Source organism: Dendrobates tinctorius, unplaced genomic scaffold (assembly GCF_039654945.1).
Source record: "Dendrobates tinctorius isolate UK_male_01 unplaced genomic scaffold, ASM3965494v1 ptg000107l, whole genome shotgun sequence".
Classification (NCBI taxonomy): Eukaryota; Metazoa; Chordata; class Amphibia; order Anura; family Dendrobatidae; genus Dendrobates; species Dendrobates tinctorius.
This window is the reverse complement of record NW_027361775.1, coordinates 10856235-10883207: the sequence shown is the minus strand read 5'-3', so window position 1 is coordinate 10883207 and position 26973 is coordinate 10856235. Positions and strand designations below refer to the sequence as shown.

Sequence of the window (26973 nt, the reverse complement as noted above, 5' to 3'; positions counted from 1 at the left end):
CTCTCCTTATAATTTTTTTCTAGCTTTATACTGTCAAAGAAATGGTTAATCTTAGTTTCTATAGACCAGAAAAATAACTGAAAAACAACTTGTAACTCATGACACTATTTTAATTGTTATCATCTGTCTACGTGGTTAGAAAATTCTGCCAAGTGGTCAGTTCCAAAATTCTCTCTTTTCTTAGAATAATGTCTAAAATGTCAAGGCCAAGTATTCTGGCCTATTAGTATTCCCGGACGCAGTTCCACGAATTGTTAAATTGATATCAAGGAAATGCCATACTCCCATCATCCCCAATTGGACACATAATATATCATTTTGTCATATCTGTTATATAACTATTGTTTTTGCCAACTATCCACCATTTTGCAATTGTTACATAATATTACGGAAATTGTCTATATTTGTCTATTTCCTCTTTTGTGATCCTATAAAAGAAGTACCCATCTCAATAAAGGGAGAGATTAACTTGAAAGACAAGCCTCCTGTGTCTCTCTTTTTACGTCTCCATTCCTAGGATCCTAGGTAAGAGAAGCTCTAAATGAGCTTTACCCGAGGTTGGTGATTAGAGAAAAAATCCCGGTGCTGACAAACTTGGAGGCCCGTAGCGAGATTGAATTCCCCTTTAATTATCAATTTGGACTGAAAAGGATTGCCTTGCTCTGTCGGGGGAGAACAGAAAGGAGACCCGGGTACGTGAGCCATTTTGGCTCGCATCCTTTCTTGTCTCCCTAAGACAGGGTAGGTAGGTCAGTCTGTCTGGATCTTTGAATGGGAATCCCCTCGGGTAACAAAAATTAAGGTTTGTTTTATTTTTTTTTATTTTAAGTTTTTTAATTTTTTTTTGCTTGTTTTGTTTCTTTTGTTCCTTGGCTTTAATCTTTTGTCTCTTGACTTTAATGTAGTTTGTATTGTTTGTGGTTGTATATTTATATTTGTTTATCTGTCTAAAAATACTAACCATCCTAACATTCTAATTTTGTGTGCTTGATATTGCATTGCCAGTACAAGACCGGGCAACAGATCAAAAGTGCTGCTAAAAAAATAAAAAAAAAAAATTTTTTCTCATGAATGATCTTAAATCTTGAAAGGGGTGTGAGTTGAATGGGTGTTATATGTAGAAGGCAGAACTGAAAATAGAAAGTAATGTTGTGTTATACATGTTCCACCCTTCTCACTTTGATTGCTATTCTGGTTTTTCTTTGGTTGGTGGATTATGTTATTATGTGTTTTTGTTGCTCTGCTACTTGCTAAGTAGTAGAAAGAATAAGCTAAGTAGTAAAAGGATAAGAATTGGTTGATAAATGTCCTGTGATCAGTGTGTTCAAAGTATAGTTATAAAGAGTTTGCAGACAGATGCGACCCCACGTTACTGGAAGACTGAGGGGAAAATCACGGGAGGAGTTGGCTGGTGGGCTGCCATAACCTGGCTTGGATCTGTGAGAGTGTATATTTTGACTATAAATATTCATTTTAGAGTGCCTCGAGATACCCCGGTCAATTGTGAGATAGCAGAGGTATTGCGAAGATTTGGAAGTACAGGAGCCAGTTACTGTCCGGTGGCTTTGAGACACTTTGAGATGAATACTAGTTTGTGAAGTGTACGTGTTACTTGTACATGCCGTGTGGAAGTTGTTTGTGTTCAGTTACGATTTGTCAAAAAAGGGTGAGAAGAGTAAGGTCTGATTGGTTTTTGGAAAGAGTACATTTAACGCCAGTTGTTCCTCATCAGTACAGAAGAGCAAATAAATTGTACCGAGTATTTTCCTGTCATATAGTGCCACACCCTCATGCATTATTGAAAAGTTGGTCATACATCTTAGAGACTAGATGGTACATGCCAAGGTGGCAAGATATAGTCTCACATGAATACTATTTTGATCTCTCTGAAATAGACTCAGGAATAGATTTGACATGCTCAGAGTCTAGTGAAAACTCAGGATCTGATTCTGATGTATAAGGAATATGTAGGGCTTGCTTTTGGAATAATATTGTTTGTAGCAACTTATAGTTACCTGTTCTACAAGGTGTGTAGTAGAATCAGGGCAGAACAGAAAGTACAAGTTCAGCTTGTTACTTTAGAAGCAGAGACTGCTGGACATCATAATCGACCAGTGGGATCCTGCTAGATATCGGAACTGAAGATAGGAGTAGCTGACCGTGACGGTTTCCGATATAGATAGTCAGAACTGAAGATAGGAGTAGCCGACCGTGACAGTTTCTGAAACAGACAGACAGAGCTGAAGATAGGAGGTGGCTGACCTTGACAGCTTCTGATTCAGATAGCTTTTTGCTATGGGTACTAAGTTTACCAGGCCAGGACGAAACACAGATCCAAGATATAAAATGAGGGACCTGGTGCGCTTGGAACATGGGCAAAAAGCGGTTAAAAATGCTACAAAAATTTTAAAGCAAGCAGGGATGCCGGAGAATGGGTGTTTAGACGTTGAGAGATGGAAACGATTTAGCAAAGAGCATGATAAGTGGATCGAGAGGCATGGTTATGAGGAACAAGTGGCTGCTTGGATGAGAACGGCTGAGCAGCATGATCCATATTTTAATACTGATAATGATGATGACGAGAGTGAGTTCGCCCAGAATAGAAGAGGGAGAAATCTAATAGCGCAGGGACAAGCAACAGCCCCTCCTTTACAACGACAGCCTGTGTCCACGGCTCCCTCCGCCCCTTTGAGTGAGAGAGAGGAAGTCTCAGTCAGTGATTCAAAAGTTACAAGTAGTTGTAGCCCTATAAGGGAAAGAATCATTAGTGGAAAGGACATAGAATTTATGTCCACTGAAGCATCGACGGCTAGTACTGTGCCTTATTTTTCTTCACCATCATTTTTGTCTCCACCAGATTTTCATATGTCAGGACTCCGTTCTGGTCAGATACCAGTGATTTATCAGACACCAGGGACCCCATTTATTCAGTATGTGGGGGAGAGAATGATTCCTCCTGCATCTCCAATGCAGAGGCAAAAGAGCCCCTTTACTTTTGAATCTTCTCCTCCTACATATTCGGTTACAAATCAATACCCTGCACTTCCAAGGGAATCCCTAGATAGTTTTTCCACCCCAATAAAAAGTTCTGGACAGGGAGGACGGGAGGTTTCAGGGGGAAGTGGGGATGATTTTAGATTGCAAATGACACCCAGTCCCTCTCAAGGTAGTTCACAGGTGGCTAAGCTAAAGTTGATTAGGGAAAATAATGAGTGGAGATGTGAGGACAAACACCAGCAAAGTGAGGATACTCAGGGTTATTCAAATAGAGCTATGAGATCCCTTACTTGGATTTGTAATAGGTGTAATAAGCCACAGGAGAAAGGGAAGATAGAATGTGATTTTTGCAGTAGGGCTGAGAGAAAAGCCACAGTCAGCAGCTTCCCTGTGATAACTCAGACTACAAGCAGACCAACAGATGACGGAGAGGATGAGGGAAAAGTAGATACCACTACGTGGTATAAGCCATGGAGTAGATCTGAACAGTTAGCCATGGCAACCAGCTTCCCTGATCCCTACAAGAATCCCTTAGGATTCTATAGAGCAGTAGAAGGGGTAGCTGATAATTATGACGCAGCTTGGAATGATCTGGAACCACTGTGTCGAATATCGGCTGGAGTGCCTTTGCTTGAGAAGGTGAGGGCAGTCCCGGCAGATGTTAATACGATACGTGAAGTTCCAGAGGATAAGAAAACTAGAGAATCAGGGCGACAGTTTATAGCAAGGTTACACGTAGTAGCCAAGCAGCTAACAGAAGAGTTGACCTCAGGGTTGCCTGAAGTATTTCAAGAACCAGATGAACCTATTGACAAATTTCATGCAAGGTGTGCAGCAGCGTTCACAGACCATGACTATGACCTGAAAAATCCTAGGGAAGCTAGGTTTCTGAAAAGCATGTTTATAACTGGATTAAGAGAGGACTTGAGAGCTGAAGTGATGAAAGTAAGACCTGAATGTGTATTTGCTACCTTGGAGAATTCTCTTCCTGTATTCCGGGGGATAGAAGCCCAAATTAATAATCGCAAAGTAAAAAAAACAGCAGAAGCCGGTGCCTGTCATGGTAAATATACCTCCTGATGCCTTTAATAATGCTGTCAGAACTGCGGTCCAAGCATCAGGCATACATAACAGAGCTGCGGGAGGAGACAGAAAAAGGAGAGATGGGGTAATAGACCCAGAGGAGTGCAGACGGAAAGGGCTTTGCTATGAATGTGGCCAGAGAGGGCACCTCAAAAGGAATTGTTTCAGGAATAGAACAACTAACCCAGAGCAGACTCGTGTTTCACTGGTAGCAACTGATGAGGCAGGAAATTTGTCAGATTAGGAACTTGGCAGCCCCCAATATGATTCTGTAATAGTGGTTCCCCCTAGGGATGGTCCAAGGGCCACAACCCAATTACAACTTCCCAATGGGAAGCAATTGAAATGTTTAATTGATACGGGGGCGAGCCGTACTATTATAAGAAAACAAGATATGCCACAACGATTCATGACAGGGAAAACGGTGAAGGGAATAGGAGCAGAGGGAGTGGTTCATCCTTTATATGAGACAGAACCTATGAATGTACGAATAGCTCAAACTACTGACTTATGTGCCCAATTGTTAGTATCAGAAAAATGCCCCCTGAATTTGATAGGAGCTGATATTTTAAATGCTGTCAATGCAATCATTAAATTTGGAAAAAAGGGAATTACTGTTTCAGGCCCTTTATCGGAAGAAGCAATGTCCACGGTGATGTCCATGATGCGGTTAGAAGAACAGGAAAAACAACAGGTTGAGCAAGATGAGGAGATACTGCAGATGCTTGAGCAAATGCCAGCTGCACTATGGGTAAAAGATAAAACAGATGTGGGTTTGTTAAAAATAACACCTGTTTCTATTAAGTTGAAACCAGGAGCTGTACCAGTATGTATTCGACAATACCCGCTGAGTAAAGAACAAACTGAGGCTATTTCTGCACAGGTATCCACCTATCTGAAGGCAGGTATACTAAAGGAGAAAAAATCCATTTTTAATACACCTCTTTTTCCGATAAAGAAGAAGCAGACTGTGGCAGGGCAACCTGCGGTGTACCGGATGGTACATGATTTAAGGGAAATTAACAAACTAATGATAGTGGACATACCTATTGTGCCAAATCCTCATACCTTGTTGAATCAGATTCCAAGTAATGCAAAATGTTTTACTGTTATTGATCTAAGCAATGCCTTTTTCTCGGTGCCAATTGACGAAGAAAGCCAAATGCTGTTTGCTTTTACACATGCTGGCAAGCAGTACTGTTGGACACGACTGCCTCAAGGGGGAGCTACTTCCCCTTCTGTATTTTCCGAGGCAATAGCAGGAATCCTTCTTTCTTGGCACCCTGAAAGGGAAGATGTGCAGTTGATACAGTACGTGGATGACTTACTTCTTTGTACCCCAGATAGGCAAGTGTGTCTAAAGGAAACTGCTTCATTACTGATATTCTTGTATCATGAAGGATGCAAGGTGTCAAAAGACAAATTACAGATAGCGAAGGAAAAGGTCATTTTCTTGGGACATTGCATTTCATTCCAATTAAAACATATAACTTTACAGAGGAAAAAGGCCATAAGCCAAGCCATTGAGCCTACCTCAAATACTGCACTGAGAACATTTTTGGGATTGATTGGTTACTGCAGAGAATGGATTCCTGCTGCATCACAAATGATGCAGCCTCTCTTTGACGTGTTATCCGCATGTAATAAAGGGCAGCCGTACCAGCTGACCTCGGAAGCCAAAGAGGGGTTCCAAAATCTGAAGGAAGCCATCGTCTCTGCACCGGCCCTAGGAATCCCAAACTATGGCCTGCCTTTCCGTTTGTACTGTCATGAATCAGGGGGACATGCTAAAGGGGTGCTTACACAACAACATGGAGGGAAGCATCGCCCCCTAGGATATTATTCAGCCAAACTTGACACAGTAGCACAAGGAGCACCAACATGCATCAGAGCAGTCGCAGCTTGTGCAATACTGAAGGAAAAAGTTGCAGACTTGGTGCTAGATAATCCCTTGGAAATTCTGGTACCACACTCTGTGCAGGAGCTACTGCTCCAGGCAAGGACAAAACATTTGTCCATGAATAGGTTAACAAAGTATGAAGTGGCTCTGCTTACACCCCCAAATGTGACTATAAAAAGGTGTACAGTTTTGAACCCCGCTACTTTGCTGCCAGATACTGATGATTCAGAATTAATTGAAGCTCAGCATGACTGCTTTGAGCTTATGGAGGCAGAAACACAACCACTTGCCAATGTGCAGGAGACACCAATTTCTAATGCAGACTTAGAGTTGTATGTAGACGGATCACGGTATTATCAAAATGGTGTACCTTATACAGGATATGCAATTGTAGATCAGCATGAGGTGGTAAAGAGTGAAGCACTGCCAGCCGAAATGTCTGCACAGGAAGCTGAATTGAAAGCACTCGCTGAGGCGTGTGTAATCGCTGAACATTTGACAGCAAATATCTTCACAGATAGCCGCTATGCATTTGGCATATGCCATGATTATGGTCCCATATGGAAGAGCAGAAAGTTTGTTTTTTCCTCTGGTAAACCCATTAAAAATGCAGAATTGGTGGCCCAGCTCCTTAGAGCATTGGAGCTGCCTAAGAAAGTTGCTGTAGTAAAAGTGCAAGCTCACACAAAGGAGCGCACTAAGGAAGCTGAAGGTAATAACCGAGCTGATATTGCAGCCAAGGCTGCTGCTTTATTCCCTCTTCCCGCAGGAACATACACTGTACAGGTGTCGGGGAGGTGGATCTACAATTACTTCAGAACCTGCAAGATCAGGCCTCTGCACCAGAAAAGGAGGGATGGCAAAGGCACTCAGGTGCGAAGGAAGAAGATGGATTGTGGAGAGCGGATGATAGGTATTGTTTGCCCAGGGCATTGTACCCTATGGTGTGCTCCCTCTCCCACGGAATAACCCATCAATCCAAGGATGGAATGGTAAGTCAGGTAAAAGCAAGTTGGGTCGCACCAGGGTTCCATTATGCTGCTGCAAAATTCGTACAGGGATGTGTAATCTGCGCATGCCACAATGTGGGAAAAACAGTAAAGGTGCCACTAAAGTGCACCCCGAGGCCATTGTACCCTTTTCAGCGACTGCAGATTGATTTCATTCAGCTTCCAAGGGTAGGCAACTATGAATATGTGCTGGTATGTGTGGATCTTTTCTCAAATTGGCCAGAAGCATGGCCTTGTGCTCATGCAAATGCACGTACTGTGGTTAAAAAGTTGATATCAGAAGTTGTTTGCAGATTTGGAGTACCAGAGGTAATCGAAAGTGACCGAGGTAGTCACTTTACTTCACAGGTATGCCAAGGAATCACTCGAGCCTTAGGGATAGAACAATCTTTTCATACTCCCTATCACCCTCAGAGTAGTGGCAGGGTGGAAAGGTTAAATGGTACACTGAAATTGAAAATTCAAAAGGCAATGGCAGAGACAGGTAAACCATGGACTGAGTGTCTTCCCATTGCATTGTACACTGTTAGGGTAACTCCCAACCGAAAGACAAGTTTAAGTCCATATGAAGTGTTGTTTGGGAGCCCTCCAAAAACAGGATTGTACTTTCCCCAGCAGATGCAGGCCTCTCATTCAAATATGACGGCCTATGTAGGCGCGCTACAACAGGTGTTACAGCAAATTCATGCGCGTGTTTTCAGTTCCCTTCCAGATCCGTCCTCCTTATCAGGCTCACATGATCTTAAGCCTGGAGATTGGGTGGTGACGCGAAAGCATCTAAGGAAAAGTCTGGATCCTCGCTTTGAAGGACCCTACCAGGTCCAGCTGACCACGCCTACATCTGTTAAGCTGGAGGGAAAAACCACCTGGATTCACGCTTCTCACTGCAAGAAGTTCCACAGAAACTAAGAAGGATGGAATTTGGGAAGTACTATCCATTCTTGCTTCTCACTGTGATGTCGTCTATGCAATGTAAAAAAGATAATGATGTTTTTGAACCATGGGATAGTGATGTATCAAAACAGTGGGCTAATAAATTTGTCCAGTACCATAGCTATATTGCTCAGGTCCGAAATTTATCCAATTGTTGGATTTGTTCTCATGCCCCCATTGCTGCAAAAACTATGCCATATTTCGTAACTCCACTAACAGAGGAGGAGCTGTTCAGGGGAGGGTGTTGGGAAATGCGGGCCCTTAATCTGGCTGAACAACAGAGTCAGACCTCTGCTGCCTTGCCTATTACAGGTTGGACAAAGCAGCCATGGTTTCAAATAAATCTCACTAGGAGACAGGAACCTGTAGATAAACGACCGATCAATCTATTCGAATTTAAGGAATATGATGGAAACTGGGGAAACAAGGCTACTGATAAAAATTATATAGGGAAAGTGCCCGATCAGGAGCTAAAACTTAGCTTTGCAGTAAAAACTCCCTTTTCTCTGGGAGATAAACAAATTTGCAGTGACCAGGTGTGTTTGGAACGATTCCTACATGATACTAATTGGACAAGGAATCATTCATTCCTTTATGGCAATACAACACAGTGCACTGCAAGAGAGGTGGTTCATGTAGATGAAGAAACCAGAGAAGGTCAGTATGGAGATGGAGCAGCTGAAATGTCTATAAGCCTCAATACAGAACCGGAATGCCAACCATTACGATATTATAGGGCAGTTACTACAGATTTAGATGATTCTTGGTGCCTTTATACTGACACTACTCGGTTGGTTTCAATAGCGATAGCTTTCTTTAATGAATTTCAGTTTGAATTACCAAAAGGAGTTTATGTAGTCTGTGGAAGTAATGCATATAGATGGATTCCTAAAGGAGCCGAAGGTGCATGTACACTAGCTAAATTAGAGCCAGCCACCTGGGTATGGAATGAGAATGACTTTCCTTATAAAAATGTTCCTGGTCACATGATAGCGAAACGCAGTGCACCCTCACCCCAGCCACCTAAGCATCTAATGCATACCCCATGGTACCTTAAGACAGGGATGGTTCTTACTGGTCCTTTGGAGTTATGTTCGGAACTTTAAGAAATGCTCAGATGATAGAAGAATTGGGTGATATTTTTGATAATGTGACAGAGTATCTATTTGATGCCATTAATGTAGAATCTGCTTATATGAGACAGCTCATTGTTATAACTAATCAACATTCTATGGTGCTTGACTATCTTACGGCATCTCAAAGGGGATTCTGTCAGGTAGTGGGACCCGCATGCTGTCACTATATCGATCCATCTGGATTGATGAGAGTTACTCATGATATAGAACAAGTCAGGCTGATCAAGGAAGGAATACGAAAGGTTAATGCCTTAGAAGATTTGCCCTTTCCTGAATGGCTCGCATGGTTAAATCCTTTAAATCTGTTTAAGGGGATAGGCGGATGGATATCAGGAATAATTCATTTTTTAATTCAAGCAGTTTTTGTAATATTGGTTATTGCTGTAATGATAAGACTATTTGTTCTGCTCATAAGGAAAATTCTTGGTTCTAATTGTAAATGTTTTCCAGGAAAAGGTAGTGCCAAAATTGAGGCCAATTCAGGAATCAATCAGACACAAGTGATGACAACCTTTATAACCACCGTTCAGCGTAAATGTATATTCTGCAACAAGCAAACGTCAGTGGACTTGGCTGATTGTATGCATTGTGGAAAACCACTGGTTTGAACAAAGATAAAGAGAAGAACTTCAGGAAGAACTACAACGATGAAGATTACATGCATTATGGACTTCAAATGATTAAATGATTAACAATTACTAATGAATAAAGATATAAAATATATATATACATAGCAATATATCAAAATATATGTTACAATATATTACCATAATTTTGAATTTACTATGTCTCGTTAACACGTTACTCACAAAATAGACATAACTTCCCTCAATAAAATCTGTATTCCTCTGAGATAGGGCAATAAGTAGAACAGAGGTAGGGAAAGAAGGTCTGATTTCCAGGTATAACCTGAATGGATACGCAGCAGGACTGGTATCCCATGATATACATAGGACAAGCCGTGTATTTTGCGAAGTAGGGTTATCTTGCAGGCCTCGGATAAAGGCAAGGATAGATAGAGGTAGGTAGACAGAATGATAAAAAGAGGGGAGTTGTCAAAGAAATGGTTAATCTTAGTTTCTATAGACCAGAAAAATAACTGAAAAACAACTTGTAACTCATGACACTATTTTAATTGTTATCATCTGTCTACGTGGTTAGAAAATTCTGCCAAGTGGTCAGTTCCAAAATTCTCTCTTTTCTTAGAATAATGTCTAAAATGTCAAGGCCAAGTATTCTGGCCTATTAGTATTCCCGGACGCAGTTCCACGAATTGTTAAATTGATATCAAGGAAATGCCATACTCCCATCATCCCCAATTGGGCACATAATATATCATTTTGTCATATCTGTTATATAACTATTGTTTTTGCCAACTATCCACCATTTCGCAATTGTTACATAATATTACGGAAATTGTCTATATTTGTCTATTTCCTCTTTTGTGATCCTATAAAAGAAGTACCCATCTCAATAAAGGGAGAGATTAACTTGAAAGACAAGCCTCCTGTGTCTCTCTTTTTACGTCTCCATTCCTAGGATCCTAGGTAAGAGAAGCTCTAAATGAGCTTTACCCGAGGTTGGTGATTAGAGAAAAAATCCCGGCGCTGACAATACTATGTGCAAAGCCTGGATGAGTGTAGAAGTGCCACAACTACACTTTCTTATTTATTTATGAGGCACTTTACTTGGTGCCTGCAAGGATGTATGCATGACCATACTTATAATTTTCTTCTAGCTTTGCACTGTGTGCACATCTTTTATGAATGTTGGACTACCATAACTACACTTTGTTCACAATATTAGAATGAGACACTACAGTTGATGCTTTCAAGGGTGTATGGAAGACTCTGCTTGCAATTTTGGCAGGCTTTGCACTTAGTGCGCAAAGCTTTTATAAGTCTAGGAATAATACTACATGCCAATTTGAACATAATGTGTATGAAGCCCTCCTTTATGTCTAATACAGGGTGTATCTGAGTTCCTCTTCCATCTAATTTTTGGCAGTTCTTGCTTTGTTCATAAATTATACTGAAATGTCCAAATTATTTTTTTAATCTATATATATAAAAATGCGTGTATGTGTGTGTATGTGTGTGTGTATGTGTATCGGCGATGATGTCATAATGGTTGCCATGGCGACGATGATGTCATAATAGTTTGCCATTGTGACGGTGGTGACTGTGATGTCATAATAGGTTGCCATAGTGACGATGATGTCATAAAGGGTGCCATGGTGAAGATGATGTCATTATGGTTGCCATGGCGATGATGATGTCATAGTAGGTTGCCATGGTGATGATGAAGTCATAATGGTTGCCATGGCGATGATGATGTCATAATAGGTTGCCATGGCGACGATGTCAGAATGGTTGCAACCTATTATGACACCACCATGGCAAGGGACTATGGGATGGAGGATGTGTGATGGGTATATTGGCACTGGACTATGGAATGGAGGATATGTATGATGGGTAGATGGGCACTGGACTATGGGATGGAGGATAATCATTATAATTTGTTATAGCTAACCACAGTTAGTTACTATGCCCGGGCAACACCGGGCTCTTCAGCTAGTTAATAATAAATTAGTAAAAATAATAAAACATTTAATTGTGGTTTACTTTAATTATTATTTTTTGCATTCTTTTTGTATCTTTTTTACGTGTTACCTGATACTGTTTACAAGCCATTATACTGGAAAAAATGTGTCTTAACATTTTTTTTCCTGTAAACTCCAATTTGTCATCGATTTTTTGCAGTTCTTACTTTGTTCATAAATTACACTGAAATGTCCAAAAATATTATAACCCCATAGAATGTACAGTTAGGTCCATATATATTTGGACAGGGACAACATTTTTCTAATTTTGGTTCTAGACATTACCACAATGAATTTTAAACAAAACAATTCAGATGCAGTTGAAGTTCAGACTTTCAGCTTTCATTTGAAGGTATACTAGAAGTATGGGTGTAATTAATCCCAGAGGGACCAGTGAGAACTGAGTAATAGGACTCCTTTAGAACTTAAGAAGGAAGGAAGGAACTGAGGAGAAACAATCTTTGGGTGGATAAGTCTTGAGATCTATGGATCTCTTCAGTCAGATGTCAAGAAACGGTGAACACAACTATATTTTTATTTTATAGCAAATAAATATAGCCTTACATCAGTGGGCAACACTTCTTAGTACTGCAATTAAACTAAGACCAACCAAATGCATAGTTGCTTAGTTTTTTCCCATGGCAAAGATTAGAAATGGTACATAAATAATTTAAAAAGCTTGATTTTTTTTGTAGTAAACTGTCTTAAAAACAATTAAATTTAGAACAAGGTGCAGGATAGAAAGAAGGACTTGAGCTCAAAGTACTATAAAAACAAACTGGCAGAAAAAGGTTCAAGTGGTCAGGCTATGAATTACAGAAAATGAAACATATGACCATAAAATAGTCCATTACTTGCAGAGACTCATAAAATTAACTGATATGACAGTCAATAGGACATGTAACCATAAAGTGATCTGTTGCACGAAAATTAAAGTGCAATATGCTACTCTTCAATAAGTACAAATTATCATCTCTTTGTCACACCATACAAATTATAAATTGCAAATCGTGGCTAGCTATAAACCAAACTGATGACAAGGTGTCCAATAGGGCACATCAATGTCAACTAATATAGCTGAGAACTGCCACAAGACGCAAACCAAGGATCTACAATTTCATCTTGTACTGCACTTTCTATATACAACCCCTGGCAAAAATTATGTAATCACTGGCCTTGGAGGATGTTCATTCAGTTGTTTAATTTTGTAGAAAAAAAAAGCAGATCACAGACATGGCACAAAACTAAAGTCATTTCAAATGGCAACTTTCTGGCTTTAAGAAACACTAAAAGAAATCAAGAACAAAAAATGTGGTTGTCAGTAATGGTTACTTTTTTGAACCAAGCATAGGGAAAAATTATGGAGTAACTCAATTCGGTGGGAAAAAATTATGGAATCATGAAATACAAACCAACAAAAACACTCACACATAACTAGTATTTTGTTGCACCACCTCTGGCTTTTATAACAGCTTGCAGTCACTGAGGCATGGACTTAATGAGTGTCAAACAGTACTCTTCATCAATCTGGCTCCAACTTTCTCTGTTTGCTGTTGCCAGATCAGCTTTGCGGGTTGGAGCCTTGTCATGGACCATTTTCTTCAACTTCCACCAAAGATTTTCAATTGGATTGAGATCTGTTATATTTGCAGGCCATGACATTGACCTTATGTGTCTTTTTTTCAAGGAATATTTTCAAATGTTTTTGCTCTGTGGTAAGATGCATTATCATCTTTAAAAATGATTTCATCATCCCCAAACATCCTTTCCTTTGATGGGATAAGAAAAGTGTGCAAAATATCAACATAAAATTGATACAGGAAAGATGTACTGTATATCTTTGTACCGTGTTAGCCAGTAAATAGAAAAATATTCAGGATTGAGAGTCCTCAGTAGTTGATACCTTTTAATGGCTAACTGAAAAGATGGTAACACATTGCAAGCTTTCGAGACTACTCAGGTCTCTTCATCAGGCTAGACTAATACAAAATCTGAAGTCACATATTTATGCACAATCCTGCCTAGAAAAAATGCAAAAGATAAGACAAGTGACGTGAAGCAGAACTATCAATATGGGAGAGGGAGAAACATAAATATAAACATTGGACCAGTTCATAGATAAGGAGCCCGGATGTTTTATGTCCTCTGATTGGGGTCTAGTTCTGTGTTGTGATGCCCCCACAAGGTTTTAAAAGGAAATTCCTTAATTGATGTAAAAAGACAAATCCATGCGACACATTCATTCCAGCACTGAGAGTGTCAAAGGTCGTCATAAATTTGTACTCCCAAACTTGTCTCTCTCTCTGAGAATTGAAGTTACCTTTCAATACCAGTAATTTCATATCCACGTTGCTGTGATCAGGGATACAGAAATGTTTTGCCACAGGTAGATCCATTCTTTTTTCTCTTATTGTGTGACGATGAGCATTCATCCTTGTTCTAAGCTTTTGCCCTGTCTCCCCCACATACAGACCCCCAGTTGGACATTTAGTACAAATAATTAAGTACACCACATTAGATGTAATGCAGGTGAAAGTACCTGGGATCTTGTAGTCCTGATGTGAGTTGGGGATCTTTATCTTGTCCGTGGTCATTATAAATGGACAGGTTTTACATTTTTTCTGGTTGCAAGGAAACCTTGGGAACCTTTCCTTGCAACCAGAAAAAATGTAAAACCTGTCCATTTATAATTTGCAAAAAACTGATGCACCGGATCTGGTTTATGGACGGATCCATTGCAGCAGCCAGTATATGAAATTTAAAGGAACAGAACTCTGGAAAAGGGGAGAGAGAGATCCCAGGGCCTTTTAAAGGGATCATTGGTATGGAAGTTAGGGCAAATCCACACTGCGCTTTGGTACTGACCCCAGGCCTTTCTTAAAGGGATCTCCGGTATGGAAGTCAGGGTAAATCCATCCAGCGCTTTGGTTCTGACCCCAGGCCTCTCTTAAAGGGATCCCTGGTATAGAAGTCAGGTCAATTGCCTTCAAATTCTCTGGTACTGACCCCAGATAGGGCAAATCCCTCAGCGCTCTGATTCTGACCCCAGAGTTCTATTAAAGAGATCATTGGTATGCAAGTAATGGCAAATCCACTCAGCACTCTGGTTCTGATCCCAGGCTCTCTTAAAGGGATCCCCAGCATGGAAGTTCTGGCAAATCCCCTCAGCACTCTGGTTCTGACCCAAGCCCCTCTTAAAAGGGATCCCCGGTATTGCAGTGAGGGAAAATCCACTCTGCGCTTTGGTACTGACCCCAGGCCTCTCTTAAAGGGATCCCCGGTATGGAAGTTAGGACCGTTCCACTCAGTGCTCTGGTTCTGACCCCACACTGACGGGATGATGTGGGATATTAGGGGTAGTAGTTCGGTGGCTCTGGCTGATGGGATGATGTGGGATATTAGGGGGAGTAGTCCGGTGGCTCTGGCTGACGGGATGATGTGGGATATTAGGGGTAGTAGTCCGGTGGCTCTGGCTGATGGGATGATGTGGGATATTAGGGGTAGTAGTCCGGTGGCTCTGGCTGACAGGATGATGTGTGATATTATGGGTAGTAGTCTGGTGGCTTTGATGCTATGATGTGGGATATTAGGGGTAGTAGTCTAGTGGTTCTGGCAGACGGGATGATGTGTGATATTATGGGTAGTAGTCTGGTGGCTTTGATGCTATGATGTGGGATATTAGGGGTAGTAGTCCGGTGGCACTGGCTAATGGAACAATGTGGAATATTAAGGGTAGTGGTCGGTAACTCTGGCTGACGAGATGTCATGTATGGATAGCGTACACATTGAAAAGATATGTCTATACATCAGGAGGCAGGCTCAGACGGTGTTAGGCCCAGTATGGCTGACGAGATGATGTGGGATATTATAGTGAATGTGGCTATGCGGAGTGGGTGGGGCTCTATACTCAGCTTTAAAAAAGTAAAAAAAATATATTGCAAAAATTGCATGAAGGTAGTAATAATAGTAATAATAAGATATGTCTATACATCAGGAGGCAGGCTCAGACGGTGTAAGGCCCAGTATGGCTTGCAAGTGATTGCACAAAGGTGAGAAAGGGTACCATATCCCCGGATAACATGTATGGATAGCGTACACATTCAAAAGATATGTCTATACATCAGGAGGCAGGCTCAGACGGTGTTAGGCCCAGTATGGCTTGCACGTGATTGCACAAAGGTGAGAAAGGGTACCGTATCCCCGGATAACATGTATGGATAGCGTACACATTCAAAAGATATGTCTATACATCAGGAGGCAGGCTCAGATGGTGTCAGGCGCAGTATGGATTTGACGGCCCAGACTACACAGCGGAGGAGCTTTATATATATATATATATAATCATTATAATTTGTTATAACTAACCGTAGTTAGTTACTATGACCGGGCAGCGCCGGGCTCTTCAGCTAGTATTTCATAAAATTACAGTAGTAGTTAGCAGACTCAAGAAAATGCTGCAAGTCCTTTAGGGATTTGGGCTGCACCCACTCTGTACCCTATGAATTTTACCTCTTTAATCAGGAAATCACAGATTAGCAAATGATAAATTGTCCCTGAGTCTTTTTAGTACAGAACATATATGTCAGATTTATGCTTTTATATCATGTAAATAAACACACCCACATATTGACTATTTAAATCTGTGAATATGTCATTGATAGAGATGAGCGACTTTGCCTCCGGGAGGGTCGAGTCGGGTTTCGGACCACCTGACTTTTCCAAAAGTGGAGTCGAACGAAATCAGCCGACTATTGGCAAAAGTCAGAGTTCCAACCGAAACCCAACCCCAATGCAAGTCAATGGGGAATAAAAGTCGGCAGTGAGTGGAGGACAGTAAACACACCTACAGTGCCCATTTCAATGGCAACAACATCAATTCTTATTACTTAAGCTTGTCAGCCTTAATTTACTTTATAATAATAGTAACGCATTGAAAACTGGGGGTTATTTAGCTAAAGTTGTGGGGGGGTACAGCCCAGTTAGGGAGGTGGAAAAACTGGCATATGTTGAGGTGTAGGCTGGACATTCAGCAGCTGCAAATGGAGGAATTGGAGAAGTCGGAGGAAGAGGAGGACAAAGCAAGTCACTTTGCTGGCAACCTATGTGTCATCAGGGAAAGGTGGTACAAAATCCTTTGAAACCCAGGCATGGTTTATTTAAAGAAGGTGAGATCACCTACATTTTGGGTCGACAGCTGGGTCCTTCTTTCTGTCAGGATTGATCCAGCAGCACTGAAGACTCTTTCTGATAGCACACTACCAGCAGGGCAAGCGAGCTCATGTAAGGCATATTGTGCCAATTCAGGCCAGGTGTCCAGTTTACAAGCCCAGTAGTCAAAGGGGAAGGAACTGTGAGGGAGAACATCGATTGGGGAGGAGAGGTAATTTTGAACCATATTTGACAACTGCTATCTCCTGTCTGTTGCAATCGATAATAATAATAATCTTTACTTATATAGCGCCAACATATTCTGTAGTGCTATACAGTATTCAGTATTACCAGTCGTGTGAGCGTTACTCGAGAGATCAGTCCACAACATGGTCATGAAACCCCTGTCTCCAATGCCACGAACCACGAACACCTCTTCCATGTTGCCCAGTACGGCTCATGGTAGAACCTGCACCGCTGCTGTGTGCTGGGAATGCCTCTAACAAACGGTTTACCAGAGTTGCTTGTTTGTTCGCCAATATTAGCTCTAGGTTCTCCTGTGGCATGATGTTCTATAATTTGCCTTTATAGCGTGGATCGAGGATGCTGGCCAACCAGTAGCCGTCATCCTTCATAATTTTGGCAATGCGGGGTCCCTTTTTAGGATCCGCAATACATAATCACACGTAATACAAAAAGGGCAATAAATAACAAGAACAAGGCATTTAAGAAGCTAAAACAAGAAGGCAATGAAGAAGCATTAAAAAGTTATAGAGAAAAAAATAAAATGTGTAAAAAACAAATACATTTAGCAAAAGTGGAAACAGAGACTCATTGCTAAGGAAAGTAACACAAACCTCAAACTATTCTTTAATTATATAAACAGTAAAATGATTAAAATTGATGGTGTCACCCCTTTAAAGAACAATGAGGGTGAAATCATAGAGAGCGATGTGGGAAAAGCAAATGTTTTAAATACTTTTTTCTCAACAGTGTTCACACAGGAAAAGGATTTGCTAGGGGAAATGCAGAGTGATAATGTAAACTCCCCATTAAGTATTACCTGCCTAACCCAGGAAGAAGTGCAGAACCACCTTAGTAAGATTAAAATTGACAAATCACCAGGCCCTGATGGCATTCACCCTCGGGTATTAAAGGAGTTAAGTAATGTGATAGACAGGCCTCTATTCGTTATATTTAAAGACTCTAAATGAACAGGGTCTGTTCCTTTTGATTGTCGGCAAGCAAATGTGGTACCAATATTCAAAAAGGGGTGTAAAAGGGAACCTGGAAACTATTGGCCGGTAAGCTTAACATCTGTTGTGGGTAAAATTTTTGAAGGGTTTCTAAAGGATACAATTATGGAATATCTCAATGTTAATAAATGTTTAACTCAAAATCAAGTAAGTAAGTAAGATGAGAAAGCTTGGGCTAGGGGAAAATGTGTGTAGATGGGTAGGTAGCTGGCTTAGTGATAGAAAACAAAGAGTGGTTATTAATGGTGCATACTCAGATTGGGCCAGGGTTACTAGTGGGGTACCACAGGGTTCTGTATTGGGCCCCCTACTATTTAATATATTTATTAATGATCTAGTGGATGGCTTACACAGTAAAATATCAGTATTTGCAGATGATACAAAACTATGGAAGGTAGTTAACACAATGGAGGACAGTTTGCAACTACAGACAGGTTTGAGTAAATTGGAGAATTGGGCTGAAAAATGGCAAATGAGGTTTAACACAGATAAGTGTAAGGTTATGCACATGAGAAGGAGAAACAGATGCTATAATTACTTTCTAATTGGGAAACTGCTGGGGAAATCAGACATGGAAAAAGACTTAGGCATCTTAGTAAATAAGAAGCTAAATTGGAGTGCCCAGTGTCAGGCAGCTGCCACCAAAGCAAATAGGGTCATGGGATGCATTAGAAGAGGTCTGGGGACACGAGATGAAAACATAATTCTCCCTCTGTACAAATCACTCGTGAGACCACACTTGGAGTATTGTGTGCAATTTTGGACGCCGGTGCTCAAGAAAGACATTACTGAACTTGAAAGGGTTCAAAGGCGGGCTACTAAAATGATAAATGGAGTTGGTTCACTACAATACCCAGAAAGGTTATCAAAATTAGGTCTATTAACTCTAGAAAAGAGAAGACTTAGGGGAGACCTAATATATATGTACAAGTATATCAGAGGGCAATACAGAGATCTTTCCAATGAACTGTTTGTACCAAGGACTGTGACAAGAACAAGGGGGCATTCTCTTCGCTTGGAGGAAAGACAATTTCTGTACCAGCATAGAAGAGGGTTCTTCACGGTAAGAGCAGTGAGGCTCTGGAATTCTCTTCCTGAGGAAGTGGAGACGGCCAACTCACTGAATGACTTTAAGAAAGGAATGGATGCTTTTCTTGTGAGTAACAGTATTGAAGGTTACGAATAACATAATATTATAGGTAGATGGTTGACCCAGCTTAGGGGAAGGAATTTTTTTCCCTATGGAGAAATTTGGCTTCTACTCTGTGGGTTTTTTGCGTTCCCCAGGATCAACAATGCAGAACAGTGCACTAAAAATAGGCTGAACTAGATGGACATAAGGTCTTCCTTCAGCCTTCAAAACTATGTTACTATGTTACATGTGGGCCAATGTTCCAGGTGTCAATGATGCACTGACAGTGGTAGGTGGAGGAGCACTCTCTGCCAAATCCTCATCCCTCCAGTCACACACAAACCCTGTACCTGACCTTGGCATGCCAACATTTTCTCTTGCCCCCTGAGAAGCATCCTCCTCCCCAAAATAAATACCCCCCTCATTCTCCTCCACCTCCTCTTCCTCTTCTTCCTCCACCTCGTTCAGGACAGTTCCCTGAGCAGGCAATGCTTGACTGTCATCAAGGCTTCCCTCCTCCTCCTCCGCTGCAGACGCCTGATCCTTAATGTGCATCAAAATTTGCATGAGCAGACTCATAAGTGGGATGCTCATGCTTATGATGGTGTCATCTGCGCTTACCAGGCGTGTGCATTCCTCAAAACACTGAAGGAATTTACAGAGGTCTTTCAGCTTTGACCACTGCACACCTGACAATTCCATGTCTTCCCTCAAACTGCCTGCCCGTGTATCCTCCCACAAATGCATTACAGCCTGCCTCTGTTCCCACAGCCTCTCAACCATGTGCATGGTGGAGTTCCACCTTGCTGCATCGTCTATGATTAGGCGGTGCTTGGGGAGGTGGAGCGATCGCTGCAGCCTCTACATACGACTGGAGTCTACGGGCGACCGAAGGATGTGAGAGCACAGTCTTCACACCTTATGGAGCAGGGCTGGTAACTCCGGATAATTATTTATGAAGCACTGCACAACAGGTTCAAGGTGTGAGCCAGGCAAGATATGTGTCTGAGTTTTGCCAGGGCTATGGCCACCACTAAATTACATCCGTTATCACTGACTTCCTTGCCTGGCTTAAGATGTAGACTGCCAAGCCATGATTCAGTTTCTTGCTGCAAGTAGTCTGCCAGTACCTCCGCGGTGTGTCTGATGTCACCCAAAGACATTATCTTTATAACAGCCTGCTGATGCTTACCACTACCTGTTCGACAGTGGGACACCTCGTGTGCAACACTGGCAGCTGCGGATGGAGTGCTCGTGCGACTGCGCTCTGTGGACGAGCTTTCGCTTCTGGAGGAGGAGGAGGCGGAGGGTTGAATGCCTACAGCCAACTGTTGCCTATACAATGGGCTAGGCAGCATTGTCCCACAGCCGCTGTCCCCTGTGGACCCTGCATCCACTAAATTCACCCAGTGCGCAGTGATGGACACGTAACGGCCCTGGCCATGCCTACTGGCCCATGCATCTGTTGTGAGGTGCACCTTTCCACTCACTGATTGCTTGAGTGCATGGACAATGCTGTCTTTCACATGCAGGTGGAGGGCAGTGATGGCTTTTCTAGAAATGAAGTGCCAACTGGTGTAGGTCATAGCTTGGGACAGCGTGGACCATGAGCTCTTGGAATGCTGCGCTTTCAACCAAACGGAAGGGCATCATCTCTATTGAGATCAGTTTGGCAATGTAGGCGTTCAAAGCCAGTGTACGGGGATGAGAGGATGAGTACTTTCTTGTCCTACTCAGAGTCTCTGCTAGGGTGAGCTGGACTTGAGGGCTGCATATGGTGGAATTAGCGGTGGACATGGCGGACTGAGAGGGGGTTGGTGGTGATGTTGATGGTGGTGGTGGTGCTGATGGCCTAGATGCAGTCTTTCGTTGGAAAAACATTGTGATTCCCTGACTGCTTTGGCCTTGCCATGACACCTCAACATTTCTTGCTGGTGGTGTGCTAAACGGTGGGCTTACAGTGGGGGAATCGATGTAGCATTGCTGGCTACCTTCAGTCAGAGCAGGTGCACGTGTGCTACCTGAGGTTTTGTAGTCCATCCACGCTTGCAAGTGCATGGCGTTTACATGTCTAAGCATGCAACTGGTATTCAAATTTTGGAGATTTTTCCCTCGGCTAAAGGTCCTTCCGCACTTCTTACAGATAACATTTGCCTCATCAATAGGATTTTGGTCAAAAAAGTGCCACACTGCACTCTTCCTACTATGGTAAAAATTTTCAGGGCTTATACGCTGTGCTAATTTGACCGTCTGGCCAAGCTGTCCTGCAACTCTTTTTGTTTTTTAACACGTTTTTGGACTGCTAGAGGCCTGCCAGATAACCGCACCTGCGATGTCGATGCCTGCTGCGAATCCTCCCGCTTCTGAGCTATTGCCAGTGGCACCCTCTTCCCCCAATGGATGCCAATCCGGGTCAACAACTGGGTCATCCATCACCTCCTCTTCAATTTCATTTGCACCTTCCTCTGTGTCACCATGTAAGGTGGTAAAGTATGCGGGAAGGGGCACCTGAGTTTCATCAGGGTCAGAATCTGGCTCAGTAGACTGCGAGGGTAATGCAGTGCTCTGGGTGAATGTACCAGCAGAATCATATAGCACTGGCTGTGCATCAGTGCACTCCATCTCACATTCATCTTGGACTGGGGAATTCAGGATTTCACTTGATAACTTAGGCATGGTATGTGAAAAGAGCTCCAGGGAGTAATCTGAAGTGTGGCCTGCCGCATCCTTCACTTTTGGTGTGGGTGAAGGACACAAGGAAAGGTGTTGTTCCTGACCAGGAGCCTGCACTGACAACTCAGTGCTGCAGTTTTTGAAACTTCAGAACAGCAGGCGATAGAGCTGGAGGCTGTTTCGTCAATGTAAGCCAAAACCTGTTTCTGTTGCTCTGGCTTTAAAAGCAGTTACCTACTCCCAGAATCGGGAGCCTTCCAGGCCTTCTGGAGCCATGCGATGACGCAGGATGAACACCTCCTGCCTTAGGTGCTATTGTGCTTTTGGCACTACCAACAGATGCACTACCATCAGTACCAGCTGCCCCACCACCCATGTCGGCAGCCTCTTCCACCATACTTCCTCATGTTTTGGAAAATGTACCAAAAATACCAGCAGATATATGGTACTGTTTGAGGAGCGTACAGCTGTATACGGTGTAGGGGAAAATTTAAATCTCAGTATATATTTCCGGAGTCACACACAGACGCTCTCTAAGTATGGATTTCACCGTAATACAAACAGCAGATATACGGTACTGTATCAGAAGCGTACAGCTGTATACGGTGTAGGGAAAAATTTAAATCTCCTTACATATTTCCGGAGTCACACACAGACGCTCTCTCAGTACGGATTTCACCGTAATACAAACAGCAGATATACAGTACTCTATCAGAAGCGTACAGCTGTATATGGTGTAGGGAAAAGTTTAAATCTCCATATATTTCCGGAGTCACACACAGACGCTCTCTCAGTATGGATTTCACCATAATACAAACTGCAGATATACGGTACTGTATCAGAAGCGTACAGCTGTATACGGTGTAGGGAAAAATTGAAATCTCCGTATATATTTCCGGAGTCACACACAGATGCTCTCTCAGTATGGATTTCACTGTAATACAAACAGCAGATATATACGGTACTGAATGAGGAGCATATAGGTGTATATGGTGTAGGGGAAAATTTAAATCTCTGTATTTATTTCCGGAGTCACGCACAGATAGTCAGCATGTATTTGTCCGTGATACCAGCCAGTACACGGTAGTGTGTGAGGAGCGTACAGCTCTATACGGTGTGGAAAAAATGAACGGTTGGTAACTGTGCAGAAAAAAAATAAAAGTATTAGTGCTGTGTAAACAGCAGTCTGCACAGCAGTGTACACACAGCAATACAGCTATCAGGCAGCCTAATAACCAGCGCTGCTGCACACAATAAAATCCTCCCCTGTCACTGCACACTAACTGTACAGCACAATTGCTATCAGCACAAGCACATAAGAACTTCTTCTTATATCTTTACAGCCCTAACTCTCTCCCTATTGATAAACAGCAACCTCTCCCTACTGTTAAGATCGGCAGAAGTTAAATGGATATCAGCGGTCAGGGCGCTTAAAGACACTATGACGCCCCTCGAAGCAAGCCAATCACTGCAATACAATGCCCTTCTCCATGATAGTGGTGGACGCTGCACATGTCATCTTGTTGCCCACAGTGTACGTCCTTGCTCATTGGCTGAAAAAAAGGCACCTGCTAGAATTCTGGGAAATCCGACTTTGGCGCTCGTTTTGCTGACCGCATGGCCGACTTCATGCTATGGTCGGCGAAAACCGACTTTGGCATAAGTCAGCGACTTATGAATCTTGCCGACCTGTTTCGCTCAACTCTAGTCATTGACATAATTTTGAAAAACAGCCAGAGCAATGCTTAGCCCTAAACGCATCACAAGATACTCATAGTGGCCCTCAGGATTATTAAAAACTGTCTTCCACTCATCTTCTTCTATTGTATAGATCAGGTTGCATGCATCCTTGAGATCAGGGTTGAGACTATGGCTGCTCATCATCTGGTTATAGAGATAAGGTATGAATAATAGAAGAAAATAATTCCTTGTAGTAATTTTGTTAAGTTCACAATAGTTAAAATAGTTGGTCTTAGATCACCTTTTTTGCCAACAAAAAAGAATCTGGTGGCTTGGACGCCTGATGAACCCTTTTTTCAGACTGTCTGCTATAAAATCTTTCATGACTTGTCATTCTGGACTAGAAGGATTATACATTTTACTACTGGGGAGACGAAAGTTTGGTACTAGATCAATGGGGCAATAATAACCTCCATGTGGGAGTAATCTTTTCCAATTCAGACACAGAAAATACCTTTTCTAAATTTCTAGGGCTGACACACACTAATTCAGAATTCAACCCCAAAGCTTCTGGACTGCCAGAGCCACAAGTCCCATGAGTAAACAGGGCTATTGCATAATCACCCTGCACCAGCTAATGATAAAAGCAGGAATAGAATGAACAGGCACCGACATGGATGTCACACCCTACCTTCTGCAAGGCGAAGGGTTCTTCTAATCCACCATCTCCTACTTTTTCACCAATGGAAGCACAAGAAGAAAGTGGAGCTAATGTTTAGCTTGCACAGGATCATCTCCAGCATATTAAATGAAGTATTGATGGGCAGAGCTGCCCATTCAGCAGTGGCCCAATGTGAATTTGCCTGGTGAGACAAATTATCAGTCTGGGCCTATTGATTACTGTTGTCTTAATAACTTCTACAATGTAAGACCTACTGTACCTGTGAGCATTGTTTAGGCAATTAAATAAATCACTGGGCCACATCTACTTGTCTTCCAGGTTATGTGTAGCATTACACTCAAAAGTATGAATACACTGAAGTACAGTAATAGTAGAAGTGCCCCAGCACTGATATCTATTGAGAAGCTACAATGGGTGAGCATTTAGGCAGCCAATACTCAATTTCAAGTATAGTACAAATTAAAATAGATTGCTCTATATTATGCCTCAATAGTTCTAATAATTAAGACATCTAAAACTCATTGTACCACAGTGATCCCACTCAGGAATTCCTAAATGTAACAGATATTTGGCATTAAGTGATATTAAAAAATATAATGCAGTATAACCAAAACAATATACATTTTTTTTAAATAACCAATCATATAGAATAGAATAAAACTATTAACAATGATATTCAGTACTATGTATGCAAATAATAAAAAAATAAAATCAACATGCATTAATCAATAAAAAGTATGCATTAGTTTATAGTACAGTTCTGCATTCAGTTTTTTTACATGTATGTTTTTTTTTCTACAGAACATGTGATGCCATTATGATAAATGAAATTCCACAATATGTTTAGTCAGACAACATGCTGACTACTCATCATTATTTCACTGTAGGGATAGGAGAAACTTGCTTCCTGTTCTGCTAAATTACTTACAGCAAATTTTAAGAATTTTCTGGGGTGTTAGATGACTAAATGGAACCATCATGACTTGCTGTATGAAGAAAGCACAGGAGAAAATCATCTTTGCAGGAATTAAGTGAAATAGCTAAGCATATACCAACTGTGAAAACTGATTGAATTTTCAATCACTTATATTTCAGATTCCTTCATTGCGTATAGTAAAATTGATTTTTAAGGAAACATAGGAGATTTTTCTCTAAAAGCTGGATTGATATAAATATAGTAATTTGATTAAGTTGAATTTCTATAATTTAAGTGCAGTGTCATTCCTTACTTGTTTATAGAAGTATACTAATAAGTTATTTAATTTAGTTTTCTTATATTTCAATACCACACACCTAAAGATTGAAATCGCAAAACCAAGAAGCAAATATTGTGGAATTATAAAAATCACAGGATCGAAACACATGATAATTATATCCAAATTATATAAAAATGGAAACTAAATTTTAAAAACATCTTGATTTATTTGTGCACTTACAAGCCTTTGCATTAGAGATGAGTGGATCAATACGCTGAGGATCAAATTCATGTCGAATTTCCTTAAATCCATTGTGCCACACAAATTGGAATCAGTGAAATAAAAAAATTATAAATGCCTCCATACAGTACAATGGCTCCACATAGTCCTCCATACAGTGTAATCGCCCCTTTTTTTTCCTGCATAAAAGTGTAATGGGCCCCACATAATTCTCCATGCAGTATAATGGCCCCACACAATGCTCCATACTATAAAATGGCCCCACATAGTGCTCCATACTATATAATGGCCTCACATAGTGCACTATACTGTATAATGGCCCCACGTGACGCTACATACTGTATAATGGCCCTACATAGTGTTTCATACTGTATAATGTGCCCACATAGTGCTCTATACAGTATAATGGCCTGACATAAAAAATTAAATACCATATATACTTGGTGCTCCTAAGTCAGCACCTATTCACACTACCTTGGATGTGCCAGTCAGTCGTTTGTTATTTCTATGTTAGCTTTCTGACCGAGCACTCCGCCCTTCAACAGGTGGTGATTTTAATTACCTCAGGTTCCTACCTACCCATAAATGCAGGCATTGCTGAGAGAGGTGTGCACATTCACCCAGGAATTCAGACATCAGCCTAAGAGAGGTCTGCATATGGATAGGGACCCATTAGTTTTTTTTGAGACCACATTGACGTTGGTTGATGGGCAGACATAACTTGGCCAAATTGTGTGCAAAGCATCTAATTTTTTCTAGCATTCAGTAGCCGTATAGCTATTCATACTTCATATATTTCATATTGACATGCTTTAGCACAATAGAGTGTAACTTTTTTATATATTATACTTGGAGGTAGCGGCTCCTAAGTTAGCACCTACTCATACTAGCTTGGAAGTGCCAGTAAGTTTTTTGTTATTTAAACTTGTGTATAAGCAGACCTGAGTATAAGCCAAGACACCTAACTTTGCCACGAAAAACTGGGAAAACTAATAGAATTGAGTATAAGCCGAGTATGCATTGTTCCCTAATCCCTGTTCTGGTATGCATGGCTCCTCATCCCTATCCTGGTATGCATGGTTCCTCATTCCTCACCCCCATCCTTGTCTGCATGGCTCCTTATTCCCATCCTTATATGCATGGCTCCTTATCCCCATCCTTGTATGCATGGCTCCTTATCCCCATCCTTGTATGCATGGCTCTTTATCTCCTTCCTTGTATGCATGGCTCCTAATCACCATCCTTGTCTGCATGGCTCCTTATAACCATCCTTGTCTGCATGGCTCCTCATCCCTGTCCTGGTAT

General features: G+C 41.5%; 1 protein-coding gene across 1 annotated transcript; it reads left to right on the top strand.

Moving 5' to 3' along the window:
• Positions 1-3577: 3577 nt before the first annotated feature.
• LOC141100600 (uncharacterized) lies at positions 3578-6949 on the top strand. Its single transcript, XM_073589178.1, has one exon. The coding sequence runs from the start codon at positions 4475-4477 to the stop codon at positions 6947-6949; it is 2475 nt and encodes an 824-aa protein (XP_073445279.1). The 5' UTR covers positions 3578-4474.
• The last annotated feature ends 20024 nt before the right edge of the window (positions 6950-26973 follow it).

Excerpts from the sequence above, each read along its gene's own strand:
- LOC141100600 (XM_073589178.1), top strand. The coding sequence starts at position 4,475 with ATGCCACAACGATTCATGACAGGGAAAACGGTGAAGGGAATAGGAGCA.